This window comes from Drosophila nasuta, chromosome 3 (genome assembly GCF_023558535.2).
Source record: "Drosophila nasuta strain 15112-1781.00 chromosome 3, ASM2355853v1, whole genome shotgun sequence".
In the NCBI taxonomy this organism is placed as follows: domain Eukaryota; kingdom Metazoa; phylum Arthropoda; class Insecta; order Diptera; family Drosophilidae; genus Drosophila; species Drosophila nasuta.
The window spans coordinates 46,184,950-46,202,035 of NC_083457.1; the positions used below are offsets into that span (position 1 = coordinate 46,184,950).

At 40.1% G+C, this 17,086-nt stretch overlaps 1 protein-coding gene across 1 annotated transcript in view; it reads left to right on the forward strand.

Annotated features, from left to right (window-relative positions):
- LOC132791070 (titin) overlaps nt 1-6,935 on the forward strand; it is a 79,341-nt gene extending 72,406 nt beyond the window's left edge. The window contains 10 exon segments of the mRNA XM_060799853.1: nt 6-974; nt 1,062-2,729; nt 2,810-2,951; nt 3,009-3,687; nt 3,689-4,028; nt 4,589-4,894; nt 5,094-5,198; nt 5,294-5,488; nt 5,553-5,855; nt 5,919-6,935. Of these exon segments, the coding sequence (XP_060655836.1) occupies nt 6-974; nt 1,062-2,729; nt 2,810-2,951; nt 3,009-3,687; nt 3,689-4,028; nt 4,589-4,894; nt 5,094-5,198; nt 5,294-5,488; nt 5,553-5,855; nt 5,919-6,106 (4,895 nt within the window). The 3' untranslated portion in view covers nt 6,107-6,935.
- Nucleotides 6,936-17,086: the final 10,151 nt, after the last annotated feature.

Here is a 17,086-nt window from a genome sequence, read left to right on the forward strand (position 1 = left end):
TGAAGGACCTGGACCTGAAGACAAGCCGATTGCCCCACGTTTCATTGAAAAGCTGCAGCCTATTCATTCACTTGATGGTTACACTGTTCAGTTCGAATGTAAGGTTGAGGGAAGTCCAAGACCTCAGATTGCGTGGTTCCGCGAAACTGCTATCATTAAGCCTTCGCAAGACTTCCAAATGTTCTATGATGATGATAATGTAGCCACTTTAATTATTCGCGAAGTTTTCCCAGAAGACGCTGGCAAATTTACTTGCGTGGCCAAGAATGCCGCTGGCTTCACATCAACCACAACAGAATTGATTGTGGAAAGTCCTTTATCCGATCATGGCTCAGATGCCACTGCATTGTCACGCAGGAGTATGTCGCGTGAATCCTCATTGGCTGATATCCTTGAGGGCATTCCACCAACATTCTCACGCAAGCCCAAGGCACAATATGTCGACGAGGGCAGCAACGTTATACTGGAATGCCGCCTTGTTGCGGTTCCCGAGCCCGATATTGTGTGGACCTTTAATGGCGAAGATATCGATGAGGAGGAAATTAAAAACATTCGTATCGTAACTGAATCTGATATGCACATGTATTGCAGCGTTGTTCATATTACTAAAGTGAAGAAATCTCAGGAGGGGACCTATGAAGTTATCGCCACAAACCGTGAGGGCGAGTCGCGTCTGCCCATCACACTTAAGGTGCGAACTTCCGACAAAGAAGCCCCACAAATTCTAGAACCGCTGCGTAACATGGTAGTTCGTGAAGGAGAGAGCGTCATGCTTTCTACCCAGATTGTTGGCAATCCACCACCCAAGGTAACGTGGTACAAGGATGGCAAGCCTATTAAGAATGGCAAGACAGATAAGGATATTCATACTCTTACCCTCATCACGCCAAAGAAGTCGGAGAAGGGAGAATATACTGTCAAGGCTGTCAATCCTTTGGGCAGTGTGGAAACTACTGCTAATCTGACGATTGAAGGTATGTTAAATGTTTAATGTTATTTTTCAGTTAAGTAAATATTTTCAAAATTTTTTGGCAATGAATCATTAAATGTTTCTTATTTAGAACCGACAACTGGTAATGCTGAGCCTCCACTGTTTGTGGAACGTTTCGAAGAGCAATCTGTACCACAAAAGGGTGTTATTCGACTACCAGCAAAGGTGTCCGGCAACCCTGTACCAGAGGTTCAATGGCTATTTAACAACAGTCCGTTGTTCCCCAACGAACGTATCCAGCAAGTGTACGATGGTGAAAATATTGAGCTCGTCATTCAGAATGCCAATCCTGAAACAGATTCGGGTGACTACAAGTGCATTGCCAGCAATCCTGTTGGCAAGACATCGCACGGTGCCCGCGTCATTGTCGAAGTCGATGAGGTAACCTTTACCAAAAAGTTAAAGAAGACAATTACCATTGAAGAGGTGCAATCGTTAACGTTGGAGTGCGAGACTTCTCATGTGGTAACAACTAAGTGGTTCTTTAATGGCAAGGAGTTGAGCGGCATGGACCATCGCGTTGTTGTTGAGGATGGCAAGACACACAAGCTGGTCATAAGGAACACAAATCTTCGTGATTCTGGCAAATATGTGTGCAAGGTCAAGAAACAAGAGACCGAATCAACTGTGGAGGTTCTAAAGCGCAAACCAGACTTTATCAAGGTGCTGGAAGATTACGAGGTAACTGAGAAGGATACGGCCATTCTGGACGTTGAGCTGACAACTGAATCGACTGAGGTCACCTGGTACAAGGACGGCGAAAAGATTACAATTGAAAGCAAGAACTGTGAATTCATCAAGGATGGCAAATCAAGACGTTTGGTGATACACGATACAACCATACATGATGAGGGCGAATACACGTGCAAGATCGAGGGTCAAGAGTGCAGTGCAGAACTGACTGTCATTGAACTACCACCAGAGATTGTAACTCCATTGAAGGATGTGTCTGTTACTAAGGGCGAAAATGCTATATTCCACATTGAACTAAGCAAGGGCGATGCTCTGGTAAAATGGTTCAAGAACGGCAAAGAAATCAAGTTCGACGAACGCATTCAACTTGCAATTGATGGCAAGAAACAATCCCTTCGCATTGTCAAGGCCAAGCCCGAAGATGTGGGCGAGTATTCTATACAGGTTGGCGAACAAACTTCCAAGGCGAAACTGACTGTCGAAGAGCCATTGGTTGACTTCATAGTGCGGTTGCCAGATGTTACACTCGCCACAAAGACAACAGATGCTGAATTTACCGTTGAACTGTCTCAGCCGGACGTTGAAGTTACGTGGTGTAAGAAGGGCAAGCCCATTAAGCCAAATAAGAAGCATGAGGTATTCGTTGAGGGCACAGTGCGTCGCCTGGTCATCCATGATGCCAGCGATGATGATGCGGGTGAGATCAGCTGTATTGCTGAAAATGTCACCAGCAGCACTAAACTGTGCGTTGAAGAGCTTAAACTGCCACCCGTGATTACCTCTGACAAGGATCAAACCATCAAAGTAAAGGAGGACGAGGATGCTACCTTCACTGTCAAGTACACTGGCGCTCCGACTCCAGAGGCCGAATGGACATCGCGCAAGGTTGTCATTCCTAAGACAAAGCGTACAATCCCAACCATCGATGAACAATCCGCAACTCTAACCATTAAAAAGGTCGTTGACGATGATGAGGGCGAGTACACGGTCAAACTGGTCAATCCTGTGGGTGAGGCCGAGGCCAGCCTACACTTGGTCATTATGCGTAAGTATAATTAATTGACAATGCAGTTAACGAGGCGGAAATGCGAGCAGCTCTGACCTTTGTCAAACTCTTACATTTAGGCAAACCCACGGCACCTGGAACCCCTCAGCCACTGGAGGTAATGCACGACTCGATAACACTTTATTGGAAGGCGCCCGAAGACGATGGCAAGTCCGAAATCATTGAATACATTCTGGAGTACCATGATGTTAAGGAAGAAAAGTAAGTACTGCTCATATCCAACTAATAAAACATTAATTAATTCCTTTTACTTCTCAGATGGACTGAGATTCGCAAGATTAAGGACACAACGTATACGATAAGCAAACTAAAGATCGACACCGAATATGTGTTCCGTTCGATTGCGGTCAACGAAGTTGGCCCCTCACCGCCATCACCTGCATCGCCACCTATTCGTCTGGTGCCCAAGGTTCAGACCGAGGCACCCAGCGTACGCGAGCCACTGCAGGATATTGTCAGTGAACTGGACAAGGAAGTGACACTATCCTGTGTGTTTGGCGGCATTCCTGAGCCAAGCGTTACCTGGAAGATGAACGGCAAGATCATCGAATCTACGACCAATGTGCGCTACGAAAATCGGGTGGCCAAGTACATCATTGAAAAGACAACCATTGAGACTGAAGCCACCTACACATGCGTGGCAACCAATGAGAAGGGCACAGTGGAGACATCGTGCAGACTGAAGCTGCAGCAGAAGCCAATCGTGGAGATTGAGGACAAGTATGTGGCACAGAAACTGCGCACTGGCGCTACTCTCAGCATTCCAGCAACGGTTCGTGGCTATCCCAAGCCCACAGTCACCTGGCACAAGGAGACTATCGAGCAGAAGTCGACCAAGGAGATTACCATTGAAACCACCGAAACAAGCTCTACCTATACGATTAAGAAGGTAACTCGCGAGCACTCTGGTCGCTACAAGGTGACGGCCACCAATGAGTGGGGGCTCCACCCATATGGAGTGCACGGTACAAGTAATTGATAAGCCAAGCAGGCCGCAATCGTTGGAGGTTAAAGACATTAAAAAGGATTCAATTACCTTGGAATGGACGCCGCCAATTGACGATGGTGGCATGGACATTAGCAAGTACACGTTGGAGAAATGCGATGTGCAAAACAACGTATGGATGAAGGTCTCCGATTTCGACAAGGAGATCAACTCGTATGCCATTCAAAAGCTTTCCATGAATGCCCAATACATGTTCCGTGTTGTGGCTATCAATCCTATTGGCGAATCCGAGCCAACGGAGAGTCAAACAGTCACAATCACCAAGAAGTTTGGTAAGTGCACAATGATTAAGTTTTACCATTACAAACAAATTTTAATTCACTACCACGCGTAACTTTGAAATAGGCAGATTGATGCACAATTTTGCTAAACAATAATTACACTAAATAATTCGATTTGTATTAGTCCGCTCGAATTAAAGCTCCGCTTAAAAACTTAGCTGACAATTGACGAAATTGGCGCAAAATTGAAGCCAATACGAATAGAGCTACCAGATTGACAGAACAAAAAAAGCGCGCAATTGTTGCCAATACGAATGTTGCCAGCTCGATCCTTTTGGTCCATTTGCAAAGAAATTACCAGCTGACTACTAGAAAAATTAATTACAATTATCACAAAAACGCTATGCTTTTCTTCTACCTATTGTCGTAGAAAATATATTTACGCAAAATGTCTACCAGCTTTATTGATTGATGTGGCAACCTTAACCTAACTACCGAACTGATATTACATATTAGTATTTTTAAGCAATGTGTACACACTTTTTTTTGTTTTTACGCTTCTCAACGGTCGTGTTTTAATTCAAATTTATTAATAATAATATGAATTGCAGAGAAACCATCCCCACCACGCGGCCCCACCGCCGTCTCTGGCATGAACGACACATCGTTCACACTGTCCTGGGAACCGTCGGAGAGCGACGGAGGCTCGAAGATAATCGAGTACATTGTGGAAATCAGGGAAGAGACTGAGACAGTCTATCGCTCGGTGGGCATCACGACGGGCACTGTGACAAACATTCAAGTGGAGAAGGTTGTGAGAAACAAGGGCTATCTGTTCAGGATCTACGCTCGTAACGAGGTCGGCACCAGCGAGGCGTTCGAGACCACGGAGAAGATTGTTGTGGGTCGCAAGATAAGTGAGTAAAAGTCGCAGTTTCCCATAATGATAATTGCTTCGTTGCTTATTGCCAAATTGCTTTCTCTTAACGCCATTAACATTTGCTTTGCTTTAATTTTGCGTCCTGCACCAGCAATTGAAGACATGGGTATGTTCCAAAGTCCGCAAAAAGTTTCCACCAAAATCACTTGTATTCATATTTTGCAATCCTCTTGCAGCTCCGCCATCGCCACCCCAGAATCTGAGGGCGCCGGATGTGACAAGTCGCAGCGTCACCCTCGACTGGGAGGTGCCAGCCCGCAATGGAGGTTCCGAAATTACAGGTAAATTGTAGAATCCTTGAAGATTCCTCCGTACTAAAGCTATTAAATATATATTTATTAATTACGATTCATAAAACATTTATACTTCCTTTCAGGCTACTGTGTGGAGAAGAAGTCTTCCACATCGACCAGCTGGACCAAGGTCATTACACTGGATGCACATCAGCTGCACTACACCATTGACAATCTGAAGGAGAAGTGCGAGTACTGGTTCCGTGTCTCGGCGGAGAATGAGGCTGGTTTAGGTGCACCAGCCGTCACCGAGAGCGTCTCGCTAAAGACACATGCCAGTGAGTATTGTTTGATATTTCAACGAGTGCACATTTGATAAGTATTTGCTATGTATTTTTGTAGCTGTACCATCGCCACCAACTGCTCCACTGGAGGCGCGAGTTCTCGCTGCCAATGCACACATATTCGAATGGGGTATTCCCGAGTCAGATGGAGGTGCGCCACTGCTCGGCTATCACATTGCCATACGTGACATGAAGAAGTCCATGTGGATTGAGGTTGGTCGCGTGCCAGCCGGTGTGCAAAAGTTCCAGATTCGCGATCTGCAAGAGAATCACGAATACATGATTCGCATATTCGCTAAGAATGAAATTGGTCTAAGTGAACCTTTGGAATCCGAAGAGCCATACAAGGTGATCACAGCGGGTAAGTATCTGAAAGCACAATACCATCGATTGCTATTGATAATATCTTTCGCATATTTTGTAGGTCACGAAAGTCTGCCAGATGAGCCGCGTACTGAGATGAGCACATGCAACACATCGTCGTGGTTGCGAGACCACAACATGGATGCAGACATTCATTCGTATGCGCGCGGCAGACTGCTTCAACGCGATGAGTACTTCTTCCGTCTGTGGGCACAAATACCCCAGAAGAAGAAGAAGGACTCCAAGTAGTATGTAAAGGAGACAACTACGAACTAATCAACTTAGCGATAGCAAGTACCAGACATGACATAAACGAAATGAAACTTAGGATTAGGCTTAAGCATACTCTACTACTATTTCAATTTTTGTATTTAATTCATTATTTCTTTTGTAGCTTTTTTTTTGTACTTTGAGAAAGAAAACACACAGAGTTTGTAAAGATAATGTAGTGATTGGAATTGCGTCCAGCTTAGTACAGCGATGTCCACGACATTCTCCCCCTCCAGAGACAAAGAGTGCGAGCGAAGAAAATACTTAATGTATTTGGTGGGGGGAGGCGTGGACGTGGCTGTGTGTTGTGTCGCCCATTACATAATCTCTGTAGTAATTTTTTGATTCGTTATGATTTGCATAAATTCTTATGATTTTCTTCACTTTATTTTTGTAAGCTGTGATAAATTTATCAAATTCGAAAGCGTCAAACGATATGAAAAGCCATGAATTCAGCGCCACGACTCAACGAGCATCGGGCAACGGCAGCCAGTGGACCACAACAGCAGCAATAGCAATTCGTAACAACAATAACAATCCGAGGGGCAACAACAATAACACAACAGAGCGGACTCAATATCCTCTAGGGAGACAAACAACAAATGGTGCAATTCGATATGAGTTACGAGTATGTTTGTGCTATATTTGTGTGTTGTCCATTTGATTGTCTGTTCTCTGCTGTCGCTGTTCAGTTGTCGCACTGCTGGATGATGTTGCCTTTGCCGTGTGTTCGCAGTGTGCTGAATTGATGGCCAGAGAAACAGAGGGTTACATAACTATGTAAAACAAAACCAAATAAAGAAAAACAATTATAATAAAAAACAAATTTAAATGAATTTTTAACGAATATATTAAAGTGGTTTCAACTCGTTGCGGCACACAAACTTTTTACCCAACTGACTACGAAAAATCAACTAATTAATTCATTAGTCTCGGAGACAAAAATAGAAGCTGGAGCTTCCAGAGTCCCCGAGAGTTGGGAGGAGACGGTGGAGTTGCAAGTTAACATAACTTTGCACGTTGCAAAAGTTTTCTATTAAGTTTTTCTATTCTAAAACTTAAAGTCGGCAGCCAAACAATGGCAGCTACCAGTTTGGCCAACACATGCGTGTCCAGGACAAGCACCAGACCCAGATCGACCAAAGTGAGAAAGAGATGGAGATATAGTTAGAGGGAGATGGTGAGAGAAACTACTGTTACGCGTCGTTGAACTTATCTGGTGACAGGGCAAATGCTGCATAAAGTTTCCACAGAGAATTGTGTGCGAATTTAATTAAAGTTTTTGCGGTTGCCACTAATCAAAAGATATTATCTAAAATGTTATATGTGTTGTACACAGTTACTTTGCTTGGCAAATAACTTTGCAGTCCCCTCTCCCTCTCTCACAATTTCTCGTTACAAAACTGTAATTTACACTAAGCTTCTAGAGTTACCACTAGTCTAGCTGTCTCCAGGGGATGGGGGATGGAGGGGGCGTGGTCAGCAGCAGAATTCAATTTGAGAACGAGCTCATAAAGCTAAACATATTTCCGGCACTTTTAAATTGTATACAATACACAAGGCGGCATCATTCAGCTATTGATATTGTTGACTGTCACTTGGCCAACGTATTTTTGCGTTGCTTTCTCTACACTGCACAAAACAAGCGGTATTTACTTAAAGTATTTCCAGCATATTGATTTCATATTTTATTTCAATTGGTCAATCAAAATATCAATACATTTATTTGGAATTTTTATATGAAATATAAACAAAGTGGCCACTACAAAACGCTAGATGGCGCCACTGTGTTATAAAACCGTTTCAAATTTTTAAAACAATCCTTTGCGGCATTAAATTGTATTTAACATGTACTTAGATCTGTTTATAAATAATGATTTAAAGTTAGTGAGAGAAAATATGGATAAGTAGTAAAGCACTTGTGGTTTTTGATATCTATGACATCTACCATAGGCTTTAAAATAAAGACCGTTAAGCATAGTAAAGATATTTTTACGAGCTGTTCAATACGAAATGCTAATCAGAAATTCCTTTACACTTTTAGGCTAAATTTCCTTGAAAGTAAGTCCATATACTAGAGTATTCAAATAGCTTTCTGTCTGTGATAAAAATGATTTCAATAATTTATTAAAGCAAATCAAGAATAGACCGAAATTCACATACGTAAAAAAACTATTAAAATATTTAAAAATGTTGAAATAATCTGTTCTAAAATGCATAGTCAAATGACCATTTCAATTGATTCTTCTTATCCGTTTATGATTAAAATGTCTGTTTTAATTCATTAAAAACATTTAAGAGTAAAGCCTTTAAACACCGCATAAAGAAAGTCTTCACATGCTCAGAATATAAACCAAATTAGTTTTGCGTTTTGATTGCTATAAAAATTTCATTTGTACTAATCAAGAACAATCAGCAATTCACATAGGCTTTGAAACTACATTTTGTTTAACGTAGTGAGCAGAAAAAGAACACAAGTTAATTAAATATTTAACTATCTCGTATACTATATTTTGTTAGACACAAGTTAATTAAATATTTAAGTGTGTTTGTGTATTATATTTCGTGAAACTTAGTGAGTATTAAAAATAGCACAAGTTAATTAAATATTAAAATATTTAATTAGAACTTGCACTTTGGAATACGAACATTTTCATAAATATATAATTCGCATTCACATTTAGCCATAGTTTTTGTTAGTGTCTTAAACGATGTGCGACCTGGCTCATTGGCCAAGTTCTGGCATATCCTGGCCTAGTCTGACCTGGCCCTGGTTAGCTCGACTCTGCCCTGGCTGGCACACGAGCGGAAATTTCATTTACTTGTTTGCTTTTTATGCGCTTCATTCGATTTCTCTTATTTTGTTGCCAGTTTATTGTGTGAAATTGAGGCTGTCAGCTTAGCTTAGCTTGGCCTTCGACACACACAGACATTTAAAGCCGAAACAAATTTCAATAGAATTCCATGCTTAAAGCAGATTTGTTTCACATACTTGTGCGTGTTTTTATTATCTGTATTAAGTCTGTGTCTGTGTGTCGCAAAGTCGTATAGCCATTAGTTATGGTTTATTAATGTGTTCCAGAACTCTGGCCAAAAAAGTCGGCCTAACACAATTGTAAACTTGTAATGGCATTCGGGCAACTTGTGGAGCATTGCTTATAAAAACACACACACACACTTGCAAAATTACATATAAAGTTTATGGTGTGCACGTAGAAAATTGAGGCAGCACTTCCTTATCCGTGCTGTCTCCTTGACACGGCTCGTCAAACGTGATAGAAGTCCGCAAACCTCAAACCAAAGCCAAAGACAACAACGACAGCGAAAGCGCAAACCAAACAAAGATACGAGAAAAGCAAAAAGTTTGCTTAATTAGTTGCCAAAATAATAAACGATAATAGGAAGAAAATGGAATTCTCCAAGGAGGAAAAACCAACATTACGTGTTGTCCTTTCTTTTGGTTTTGCGTCTCTGATGAACAAATTCAATTATCAACTCGTAAGTAAAAGCAGAGCCCCACGTCTCCAAACGAATTGTGCAAAATTTGTGCATAAATTTATTTAAATTTAGATACAATGTGAAAAACTCTTTTATGACATGCTGATTGCCAATCAATTTTTAAAATGTTACATTTGAAAATTGAATATTTATATTATGCGGAAAGTAATTAAATTTAAACGACAAAAGTTTCATTTAGATAATGAAAACCCATTTATTAAATAAAAACGAACTTTTTGCGTAAATTTTCGCATAAAGCCGAGCTAAGCTTTCGCCAGTATAAATTACAGTACAAAAGAGTTACTTAGCAGCATAAATACCAGAGATAAAACAACTAAATGAAACCGGAATAGATCCGCCTCAACCCAGCGAGCACTTGATGTATCGCAGATGGTAGATGGCGGGAAGGAAGCAGCAACTTGTAATTGGCCGAGGAAAAAAGAGCACACATAAAAGGTTAAATTCATTTCATGTTTATTGCGCAGAAATAAGGACCCCAACGAGTCGCTGGGTCAGTGGAGATTAACGGATGCCTTATAATAATAAAAAGCCATCTACAGGCCATTTATAGCCCTGGTCTTGGTCTTGGGCTTGGCGCAACACGGTCCCCGAATAGCCCCCCCCTCCCAAAAAGAAAAACCGAAGCGAGTTGTATGCATAATTGCCGTAGCAGGCAGCAGTCAACGGACCACGCCCATTAATTACAAAATGCAGCGGCCATAAAGCCAAAAAGACACCCAAAAAAAGGGAGAGAGCGAGAGAGAGACACGTATTGGTCGACTTATGTAAACATCTGTGGGTCTTGAGTAAACATTTAAGAAAATAAAGTATTCAGCAATCGCAATCGCATCGAATACGTAATGCTCTTAAGGAAGTTTGTCGCAATCAACAAAAAAAAAGAAAAGAGTGGCAACTGCTGCGTATACGTAATCTGCTGCGCTCGAGTCGAGTCGAGTCGATTCGATATTGCTGCATGGTCACGGGGGCATATATATATATATAAAAATATAAAATATTTATTGCCAGATTGCACACGCATTCAGCGCGAATGTCCTGCTGTCGAGTAGTGTTGCAGCTGCTGTGCTATGATGATATTGTATACAGTGTCCATTCAGGCTTATCCTTTCCTTTGAATGCGCCACAACATCGACAACGTCCGTTACAAGCATTTTTACACACGCATTTCACGTTGCAATTCATAAACATTCAAGTGCACTCGTCCTACCCAGAAATGCATTTCACAATTTAATAGAGACATTTCTGTACAAATTAACAGGACATTTCCCCCCACTTCCTGGGCCATTTAAGATTCAAGTGTGCTGAAAATTAAATTTCACAAACTGTTTTCATACGCCGCGCTGACGAGGAATGAGTGAGAGAGAGACTGACAGAGCAACACAGCGGCTGGAAGCTGAGCACTTCAATGCAATGTGAAAGACTTTTTGTGGCTGCCAAAACCAAAAACTAATGAAACAGCTTCCCGGCTTCTCGCTTCTCCCTTTGACATATAGAAACAGCAATTCCGTGTACTCATGTTCGCTATGACTATGTGGAGCCAGAGCAATTAAAGTCAATTGGCATTTTACCAAAATGCGCTTCACGTGGCGTATACGTAATATCATTGAGGCGTGTCAACAGCATTAGCAACACCGTCAGTGTCGCTCTCTCTGTCTCTATCCATAGATATTAACACGTCTTTTACAAATATCAACATTATTTATTAGCTACACAGTTTGTCATTGCGCATACGACGTGTTGTCACTCATAAATTAATTCATTTCGTCGGTTGTTTTACTGCCTTACTGTTTGCCAACTAACAACGAATTGTGTTCGCATAATCAACTCGAAATTTCTGTATTTTTGATTTCGCACAAGTTTTATAACCCATGAATGGGACTCGAACTGGAAAAGCAGGATTAGAAGCTGTCTCTGTTGATGTCGATTTTATGGGCATTTTTGCGGTCTTATCTTTGCTTCAAACTCATTTTATAATGTTGGCCGTAAAAGCTGTGGCCAAAAAGCCATTTGCATTTTTTCACACTCCCACACACACACTTTGATTTCGAGTCTTGTCTTTGTTTTGCTTTTCGGGGTTTGAGTGATTAGGTCACATTATGAAGTTGCTCGACATTTACGAGCAGATTTCTGACAGCCCATAACCGTTGATAGATTCGAAGCAACAGTAATCCATAAAGTGGCAACTAACCGTAAGGATAATGCTTTATGCAAATCCCGACAGCTTTTCTTTTTCACTTCACTTTATGGCTATCACATAATGTAGTTGAGCGACATTAAAATATAAATTAAGCAATTTTTAGAGAGACTTGTTCATTTTTTTTCTTTTGCTTAACTATCTGTTAAATGTCAACTTGTAGCTACTTCACGCGCCGTTGACTTAATTCTGTGCAAGTTTTTCATTGGCCTTTGCATAAATGCATTTTAATGGCGAGCATTTTTCGCTGGGGACGCTAAACAGATTTGCACCTTGCATATAAAGCCAAATTTACAAGCTGAAACGCAAAAATTGCATCGCAAATATGCAAATGTGCAACTGTCGAGCTGCCTCAACTGCCTGAAACAGCTTCATCGTGTTGCAAGCCAACATCAGGTGAAGCCAGAAAGCGACCCTCGTTTCTAAAAAAGAAAGCAAAAAAATGAACTTAAACAACTGCAGAGCAGAGGGAAATCTATATAGAGAGAGAGAGAGAGTGAGAGCTGAATGCGAAGTTGCAGACTTGAATATATCCTGTGGTCAACTGGAAAACTATTTCAAGTCTTAAACTGTTTAAGCTTTGCTCAAGCTAAATACATTTGTGTGACTTGTGGCTGCATTTGTTAAATAGTTTAAATAGATATTATGGAGGAGAGGAAAATAGAGATAGTTAAAGCTTAATAGATTGTTAAAGATAGAGAAAAAGATACTTGCTGACATTGAGCGTCCAATATGCTTTTATTGCATCTAGTATTAAATACTTATATTTATAATTAAATTTATTGTATATAAAATATATAATGTATATAAAAAAAATACTTACTTATTTACTTACTTACACAGAATGTATCAAAATTGTGTTTATTTTGTAGTTTGCCTCAATGCAAACTCTCATTAAATTTTTACTTAGTTTGATAAATTCAAATGTGTGAACGCTTATCCTCTTCATTTAACATAGACTGACCGATGCTTCATTTAGAATTGTATTACTTATGTATATCTTCTCGGTTCTTCTTTATACTTATGTTAAGATTACAATATCGATAACCTTCAATCCAATCCTCTCAGCCTGTTATAAATATTAATTTTTGGGAAAACATAATTTCATTTACAATATTTAAAATTGTAAAATATTTGTAATAAAAATAATCTGCTTTATTTATTATTTCTGGAAAACAAAATATCTTGTCTCAATTATTTCAATCACGCTACAAACTTTGAAAACTGTTTATTGACTACTATTACAAATAGTTGGCACAACAACTGAATTAAAAATATTCCTTCAAATGAAAGTAGGAGAAAGAATTCATAGTAAAATATGACATAGAAAATGTGTGAAGTGCGATAAGCTTCTTATTTAATATCCGTGCAATAATATCGTATAAATATTTTTATAGACATGAAATGTTGTCGCATTGTTATATTCTCTATTTTATTCTTAATTTAATCAAAATATAAATCATTAAACTTCTATCCGTTCTAATTAAGTTTTAAAACATGGCTAAAACACTTCTTAAATAAGATTTCGAGAGGTCATTCTTAATTTATGTTAAGTACACCAACCAAGCACACATCATTGATTTGTTTTACAGGGTATAGCAAGAAAAGAATGTGTAAATTTTGGCTTCAGCTGTACCAGAGCCTGGCATTCATTTGGTAAACTGCAAATGCAGCTGAAATGAAAATGTTATGACTCAATATGCTGTTGTGAATGTATAAGAAAGAGAAAGAATGAGATAGGGAGAGTGGGAAACATATGTATGAGGGTGGGTGTCAGGTGGTGTGTGTATAAATGTGTGTACAAACGTGTTGGGCATATCGGCAAAGATAAGTAAGCAGCAAACTAAGCTGCCTTCAGCTGCATTTGCCAGCAACAGTAGCAAACGAGAAGAAGTTTAAAGACTGCAACAGAAAACAGATGAAGAAAAAGAGATGAAGAGAAACGTAAGGGAATGAGACTGAGTGGCACGTTGTGTGTGTGTGTGTGTGTGTGTGGATGCTGGTGCTCGGGCTGTTTACGTGCTTATCGGGCATTCGATTCGAAAATTATAGCTCAGCTGCAGATGGTAAGAATAAAGCTGCTTAGAATGCAATGCACTGGACTACGTGTCGTATGCGTGCTGTCGTTTAAAAGCCGCTCAAATGTTGTTTTGCAGCACATTAAATTGCCAATATGGATGGCTCTATTGTTTCACCTACACACTGCACACACACACTAGAAATTTACTATACATAGCACACTCGTGAGCAGCAAAACGCAGCGATTTATGCTGTCACAAGTTGGAGGAGCGCTCATGCGACTGCCCAAGGGCTTCGACGAGTGAGCATTAAGTGAGGGTAGATTGAGAATGCGTGGTTACGTGCAACTGAGTGGCGCCCCTGGGCCCATAACAACTACACACATACACACACACATACAGAGTGACTTGTAGAAGCCACAACCACAGACAGAGGCAGAGTAAGAGTGAGAGTCTGAGTCAGAGCTGGAGCTGAAGCAATACCTGCCATTGGCAAGACATAAAACATGGCACTCGATGATGCCTATGGGCAAGTTTCGCACATTGACTACGAGAAGCAGTTGAAGTCAGTCGCCAGTCGCCAGTCGTTGTCGTTCTAGTCGTAGTTTGGCCTGGCCTAAACATCACTTTACAAACTGCCAAGCCAGCACATCCTGTTTCCTGTTAGTTGTGCACGTCGTTCCAAGTTCCTTTCGCTGCTCGCTGCTCACTGCTGCCTGTCAAGTTGATGTTGCTACAGGTAATATCATTTAGCAAAGGCGCAAAAAAAATATATGTATGTACGTATAGCACAACGACGACGAGGACGAGTATGTTGCAAAAATATTATCTCGTTACAATGTTAAAAATATTTGTGCGCCCTTGCCGAGGTTGCCCGTTGGCTGGCTTATGAGCGGAAGTACGTGTCGCTTGCCCCCGAACAACAATCAACTACACACAGTCAGCGGGATGATAGAGCGACAGACACTTGCCATGTCAGTGCAAAGGAAAATATAAGAAAGGTACAGTCAAGAATGCTCGACTGTGAGATACTTGCTACTCATTGTCAATAAAAACATTTTAAAAAATATATTATACTAAAATATACCAAAGTCGTAATGTTGTATATCGTTGTGGTACTACATTCTTTATATGCCACAGAATATTAAATATACCAGCAAAAAATACTTAAATATACTTTTCATATATCGATAATATACTACATTCAAAATATACCAGCGAAAAAATGCTAGAATATATATAGTTATATGAATATTATACTACATTTAAAATATACCAACGAAACGACCGAAAACGTATATATACTATGGTGTACAAAATATACCAAATTTTCAAACTCATACAAATAAAAGTATTCCAAATTTATATACCGAAAAATACTGAAATATACCAAAGACAAAGTACATTGATATTCTATTACATTCCAAATATACCAAAGAGTTGAAAGATTTTATGAGATTGTAGATTCCTTCTGCTGCTATTTCCGTTAAATACATTTCCTGCAGGCATAAAGTTAGAATACCCTTTTACTCTCTGGGTAGCGGGTATTAAAAACACTCTGATAGCAGATAGTAGATAGAAGTAGAGGAAGAAGTCTTCTCCTTCGCATAGATGTTTAAATTTGATTTGAAGTGCTCGCATTTTGATGGCAATATAAGTGAATGCGTGTTGTGGCAGTTTACGTGTGCCACTTGGGAAAACTTCGAGCTAGCTAGAAATGCAAAAACTCTGGCGCGCGCGTTAAAGTTATTCAAGTTGAAATGTTGTGCATGCTTGATTTAGTCATTTGTTGTGCTCTCGCAACTCCATTTGAATACAGACTGCAAATTGCTTGCATATCGATTGGCACACACACGCACACACGCTCACATACGCACGTTCATTCACTTGGTCAAATTATCGTAGCATACTTTTCAGCGCTGTCTCAGTTGCGATTAACTAACGTTGCGTTGCCTTGTTGCATGCTTAACTATTATTGTAATTTTGAAAATTCTCTTCTTCCATTCCATTCTTTCCGTGGCCACTTGTGGCACTCGAGCAGCAGCTTTTGATTTCTCATGCGTGCGACGTTTACACAGCCGTCTTGGTTCCCATTCCCATGCTCGTTCCCTTTGCCATTCCTCTCTTCCTCCTTTGCCAGCGTTGCCAAAATAACACACACAGTCTCACGCATGAATTTGCCAGGGACAACGAGAACGACGCGACGACGACGGCAAATGAGGAAAATTGTAAAATGAGAACGTCGCCGCGTTGCGCTTCACGCTTCACTCTACTTGGCACTCACTTAATTATTACATAAGAAACTGAAACGAGGCCACCAAGGCGCTGCTTGGGGGCAAATTCACCCACCCACACACACACACACACCTACACATATTCACCCGCCTTCCACTGACAACAAGCGAATGCAACTGCAACTGCAACTTGCAGTTGCCAGCTGGGGCAACAAACTTTGCAGTGCAGCCAACTCGTGTGCTTGACATGCATGCTTACGCTCAGTGTTGCAGCCAAGTTGCCCTCCCCATTGACTGCTGCCTGCTGTCGATTGCTCGAAGCGCCCGAAGGTCTTTAACTGCAGTTGCCACAAGTTATGCATGCCCCATAAACTTAATTGAAGCGACGGTTTCTGTGTCTGCAGCAGCACCAGCAGTCTGCTGAAAAGCTACTTAATCGAAACTGAGTGAAGTGAAGTTGTGTGCTTCATTTAGTTTTTAGTTCACATTGTAGATGTTTAGTATTTATATTCCTAATAAATATAGGTAAAGAAAACATCTAATAAAAAAGGGTGAAGTTTATTTAGAATAAATATAGAAATGGCTTAAATAATTATTAGCAAGAGTATTAGGTTATATTTTTAAGTGGACTAGTAACTAATTAATTTGCAGAATTATATCAATAAATCTATAAAAGTCTATAAAAGCCTTTATAATAATTTTCATTTTGCTTCAACCCGTTCAAGACCGAACATTATACTATTTTGTCATTATACAATTTCTAGAACTGATAAAAATGTGTTACATGAAAGTGTTTTCTAAGAACTTAAATTAGAATTCTATGCTTTAAAACAGTTAGATTTGTTGATCTAATAATCTTAAGTAAGAAAATTTAATATTTTTTGTACGTTCAAAAAATTAAATAAAAATTGAAAATAAATTTCTTTACAGCCAAGTATCGTTTCATAGTCAATTTAATAATCAATATTTTGCCAAATTTACAATAAATAATTTACAA